General features: G+C 41.1%; 1 protein-coding gene across 1 annotated transcript; it reads left to right on the top strand.

The window, feature by feature from the left end:
* Positions 1–1,414: 1,414 nt before the first annotated feature.
* LOC149070721 (putative palmitoyltransferase ZDHHC24) lies at positions 1,415–4,634 on the top strand. Its single transcript, XM_089248720.1, has 2 exons — positions 1,415–1,906; positions 3,946–4,634. The coding sequence occupies exons 1-2, from the start codon at positions 1,453–1,455 to the stop codon at positions 4,353–4,355; spliced, it is 864 nt and encodes a 287-aa protein (XP_089104846.1). The 5' UTR covers positions 1,415–1,452; the 3' UTR covers positions 4,356–4,634.
* The last annotated feature ends 1,010 nt before the right edge of the window (positions 4,635–5,644 follow it).

Raw genomic sequence — 5,644 nt, 5'->3', positions numbered from 1 at the left:
GTAATGGTAATACTGTAATGGGGCAGATAGAAATTTACTGTTAAAGATAGGCTCACTGTAATTTGGGGAATATCATACAAACCGAAATTTTTCCACGTGATATTGAAATTTTATCACGGCAAAAATCAATTATTTAACATTTCAAATTTTTATAACCGAATTTTCAAATATAATTAAACTTTTATATGCAGTTAAATTTTTAAATGTAATTGATATTGTAATTTTAATTTCGATGACCTTTCTGCATTGACAAAAAATAATTATTTTCAGTTAACTGCGTGTACACTTTTGTTCATGTTTTTATTTCACGTGTAAGACAAAAACCTACATACAAGCTCGCGTGGAACATGTACAGTGAAGAATCGACGGTTCGACGAATTGATTCTGCGCTGTAATATATAAATTGACGTCACGACGAATTGACACGGCGGCAAACTTATACAGCTACGAATTGGAGCTGCGACAAATTTGTACCGCGACGAATTGTCACTGCGACAAATTTGTATCGCGACGAATTGGTGCTACGACAAATTTGTACCGCGCCGAATTGATACTGCGACGAATTTGTACCGCGACAAATTGAGGCGCGACGAGTTGAGCGCGACAAGTTGAGTGCGACAAATTGACCGGCTACGATGAAAGAACACATAAAAATGCACTGTTCGAATTGTTGGTGCTGCCATCTAACCAGAAAGACAAAATGACTTTGGTGGTGACGACGAAGTCGAGATGATAAGAGGTTGGGATAGGGTGACCATACGTCCCGTATTTCCCGGGACAGTCCTGGCATTTTCTGTTATTTTGGCCGTCCCGACTTTTTGGTAAAAGTGTCCCGGTTTTTCCCGTATTTTACACGAAGCCTAGTTGAATTTTTATTCTTTATTGAAGTCAAAGATTGACATTATCTTTCAACTCATAAATTATTTTATGATAATTACATCTATATCTGAGAATACTAATCTTCCACATTTGCCTTGGTGAACGTTTTTTTTTTTCGTGGAATACATTTTAATCCACTGCAATTAGCAGTAATGCATCATTTCCCGCCATTGTGATTTATCCGTAATTTCAACAATATTTGGCAACTTTGTGTGGTTTTGGCGTCGTTTTTGGCGATAATTGGCGATGTCCCGTATTTTCCCGTATTTGGAATCCCAATGTCCCGTATTTCTCTCGAGGAAATATGGTCAGCCTAGGTTGGGATACAAATTTCTTGCGGTTTTCTCATTAATATATGGCGAACTACAGATTACAGTAAAAATGAAGGGAGATAATCTTCTTGAAGTATATTTTTTATATTTTTCGATTTTTTGTTAAACGGAAATTATAACTTACAAGAATTTTCATGTTCAACGGAAAGGCTGTGTGTGTGTGGGAAAGGTAAGTGCGGTGAAAAGACCATTAAACTAGACACTACCAAAACTTTCGTGGAGCTTCGTATTGTTTACAAACATGGCTGTCGACGGCAGTAGCCTCCCATTCCATCGAAAGGACCTCGTGCCAAAAGACAGATTGGACAGAGGTCTGTTCATTTTCATGACAGCCGTCATACCGTCGATGGCGCTGTGGGAGACGTCGGTAGTTCTGCGCTACCACCCGGAGTTTGACGGCGTCGTCTTGGCGCATTTGGCCCTCGAGGTTCTCGTGCTGGTGAACGTGATCGGCAACCTCTACTACTTCAAGCGCGTCGACGCCACCGGGAAGCAGATGTCGCTGCCGGCGGTCCTGAAACCCGGGTGGAGGTACTGTCACTTCTGCCAGCTGAATGCTCCCCCGCGCGCCCACCACTGCCCGGTGTGCGACGAGTGCATCCTCAAGAGGGACAGGCACTGCATGTTCGCCGGTTGTTGCGTTGGATTCCAAAACCAGAGATACTACGTGATGGCTCTCCTATACGGATGGATCGGTGAGTCTCTCGGGAAGAATTCAAATTTTAAAAAAATCAAAATTAAGTATGGTGTCCACATGGGTGTCAATAGTGTTTTAGACATATGGATTGGACAGTCACCATTATGGGGGAACTCCCACGAAGTGAAGTTCTGTGGGGGGTCAGCTATAGTATAATCAGCGCCATCTATAGCTGTATCTCCAGCCATTTTTAGTTATAGGAGGTGCTGTAAAGCCAGGTTTTTCCTGGGAGCAGGTTTTCTGTGTTGCGTGCAACATGAATCGCCCAATGTAACACGCTATCCACTCACCAATAAGAAAAGCAGCAGAGGCACCAACATGAAGAAAACATTGGAGAGGCTGGAAGTTGCTGGCCGTCCCACATGCGGGACTTGGATGCTTATGCAGGAGGAGGAAGGTGCATTGTTTTTTTGTTTTTTTTTAATTATTGGAGGGGATTTAAATGGCTTCAGCCCCTAGGTTCCAGCGCCTATGAAAAGCAATATGATTCACGACAGCGCTTTACATCGGGTATTATTGGCCGACTGCTTCTGCAGAAGTCGAATGTGTCGCACGTTTCGCTGATCTTCTCTTCATTTTTTAGCAGTTTTTTTCGTTTCCTTCCCTTTAAATCGGAGCATGCAGACAACAATAGCTGATGACAGGGCCATATGCTAGCTGCGCTGATGCGCCAAGCTAGGAAAATGCAAACGCGTAGTGTGATTATATAACATGTTTCCGTCGATGTGAAATGGTTAAAGCCGACCATTTCGGTTATAAGCAGTGCAAAAAACCTAGCCGTTTTGAAATCCTGGGAAAGAGTTGGTCCTCACGACTTGACTGTCCCTGTTTCAGTGTCAAAAGTAATTTCCGTATGATGTTATCTAAAACCAAAGTCTGGGATTGGTTCGCTCTTTTGGTTTTCCAACCAGTTTTGCTGTGGTTTTTCCCTGTATATAAAGGTGTGCCATTGCATTGATGCTTGTTTCCATTTACACTCAGTTACTGTATCGTTACAAACTGAGCTGTTTCTAAGGTGAGCGCATATTATCATTAGGCCTATTTCAGAATTTTAGGACATTTAAGATGACCAACGATACTGAGACATAGCCCGGTGTGTCACAAAATGCATAGCCTCAAGATAAAGAGGCACCCTCCAGTGTCAGTGACGGAGTAGACTGATATGAGGAATATATGTGAATCTGCATCATCATGCCTCGCCTGCCCCATTCTTTCATGTCTATCTCTGCCTATGGCATAGCGTGATAAAGTTACATGTTTCTGCCACCATGAAAGGCTCTTATTCGGTCACATGATGCATAAAAACCTGTTCCTGAGAAAACCAGGCTTAATCATCTTTTCGCTTGTCATTGCTCTCACTCGACCACCATGAAAGGGTCTTATTCGGTCACATGATGCATAAAAACCTGTTCCTGAGAAAACCAGGCTTAATCATCTTTTTGCTTGTCATTGCTCTCACTCGACCGGGTAGAGAAAGAACCGAAAAGCTTAGCAACAAACTGAGAATTCAGCACTATGGTGGACAGTAAAAACAAAATGGCACTGTCTGGGGTATGGTTACAACAGAAGAGTTACTCTATTATGAAGCCCACAACCAGGGCTGTTGCCAGAAATTTACTTCCGGGGAAGGGGGGGGGGGTGTACAACTAGTATTTTGGGGGACCAAACTGATAGAGCAATAGATTTTACCCTGCTATTCCATAAAAGTTAGTAATTTTCTAACATTCCTGTGGGGACCCCACCCACCTTTGTCCTCCCACTACGTCCTTGCCCACAACACACGATTGAGGATAATTCAATTAACCACGCAGTCACCTCAGTTAACAAGATCTTCTGCGTATAGAAACGAGCATTCAGAATCTGAAAAATAAAAGTCTGCAAACCACACAGGTCATTTATTTACAAAGAAACGAAATGGCCATGACCTCTATATTGAGCAGTGTAACATTATTCCTCCTCGTGCCAAATTCGTAATCTATGCTTAATTATTTTACCTTCGAATTTTTATTCTCATCTTACTTTTCTTCTTGATTGCAGGTGCCGTTTACTTCTTCCTGTACCAGTGGCAATTTTTCTTCGAAACGCTCGGCGGGTTCAGTGTCGCTTCTTTCTTGAAACTCATCGCTCCTCACATCGCATTAGTGACGGGATTTCTGTCCTTGTACAGCTTCATTGTCACGGTTTCACAGATCATCCTCACCCTTTTCACCGGCATGACCTCTTATTTGCTGTATCAACAAGTATCCTGTATACTTCACAATCAGACAGATCATGAGAAGGCGGAGAAGATATTCCGTTACAATCTGGGAGCGTATCGAAACTTTAGAGAAGTGCTTGGGAGGCAGTGGTACTTGTCAGTATTATCTCCTTTTTTCAGATCGAAGCTTCCCGGTAATGGGTTGTATTTCTCGACCTCGGATGCTTTGGAAGACGTTAAGGATGTATGACCAAGGGAAAAAATGCCATTTCACTTTCTAACGAAACATGCGAGAACATTAATCAGACAATTCATTTTGCGATGGAAATTGTGATTATTATATCTTGTAAATCTGAACATTTTTTTTTTATGAATGAAAGCCATCATATGAGCTTTGAACAAATATCTACAATATTATTTTTATAATGAATTAGTTAGGCCTATGTAAAATTTCATTCACGGATTTCAAGCAAAATTAGATAATGATGAGAATATACGACAAATTATACTAGTAAGTGTTATTTCACCGAAAACAAAATTTCTGTGTGACAATTATTGTGTGTAGATGTTGATTTATGCTTTGACCATATATATAGACACACACATATACACAGCAGGCTATAGCCCAGGGCAGCAAGTTTGGAGTGGTCAGCTGAAGTTGGTTTTCTATGGTTCCAATTCGAGGCGCGAATGTGAGCCGGTTTCTCCCCATTAAAATGTCTCGCCACAGTGAGCAACAGACCTACAAGCAGTGCAAATATTTAAACGTCACACTTCACTAAGAATTTGTATTATAAATTTCACCCCAAAAAATTCACACGCAACAGTATACAGGGTGTCCTGTAGGTGCGCTTTATCCCATCAACCGTCCGTCATAAAGGTATGATTCCAATTTAAATATTAAAAAATGCTCGACGGGCATTCAACAATTACCCTGTACCAGTTTTGAAAGAAAGAATACAGTGTGTAATGAAATAAAAAGAAAATCTAAGTTTTTACACAGTCCCAGTGTAAAAACTTAGAACTCATAAAACTCCCTGCTCATAAAACCCAGTTAAAAAGTTGTTGCCCTGTTGCTCTCTCTCCTGGTGTCTAAAACTTAGATTTTTTATATCGTTACACACTGTATTTTCACTCTCAAAAGTGGTACAGGGTAATTTTTGAATGCCTGTTGAGCATTTTTTTAATATTTAAATTGGAATGAGACACATACCTCTACAACGAACGGTTGAAGAGATATATTTCGCGCTGTGCTAACACTTACAGGACACCCTGTATATACACACTCAGCCTGTTAGGTACACATACTTACACTTCCAGGGCAACTCAATCAGTAGTAAATTTCTCTTGGCAATAGACCGTAGTTGTACTCGATTTGTAAGAAGGGGGGGGGGGGGACAGCAAATTTTAAAAATAAGTTGCCATCAAGAAAATTAGTAGGGTGGGAGAAGGGCAACAAAATTGGTATAGCCCCCACGGGAATCTACCTCTGCCCAAAGAGTATGGGAGTCAACAAACAAGTGACGTATATAGTATTTA

This window comes from Pholcus phalangioides, unplaced genomic scaffold, assembly GCF_987345545.1.
Source record: "Pholcus phalangioides strain wild (caught in Gottingen) unplaced genomic scaffold, Ppha-v1.0 ptg000020l_1, whole genome shotgun sequence".
Classification (NCBI taxonomy): Eukaryota; Metazoa; Arthropoda; class Arachnida; order Araneae; family Pholcidae; genus Pholcus; species Pholcus phalangioides.
The sequence above is the reverse complement of the archived record's forward strand: the minus strand, read 5'-3'. Positions and strand labels throughout refer to the sequence as shown.

Excerpts from the sequence above, each read along its gene's own strand:
- LOC149070721 (XM_089248720.1), top strand. The coding sequence starts at position 1,453 with ATGGCTGTCGACGGCAGTAGCCTCCCATTCCATCGAAAGGACCTCGTG. Across the intron at positions 1,907-3,945 it reads TCTCCTATACGGATGGATCG|GTGCCGTTTACTTCTTCCTG; the intron begins GTGAGTCTCTCG and ends TCTTGATTGCAG.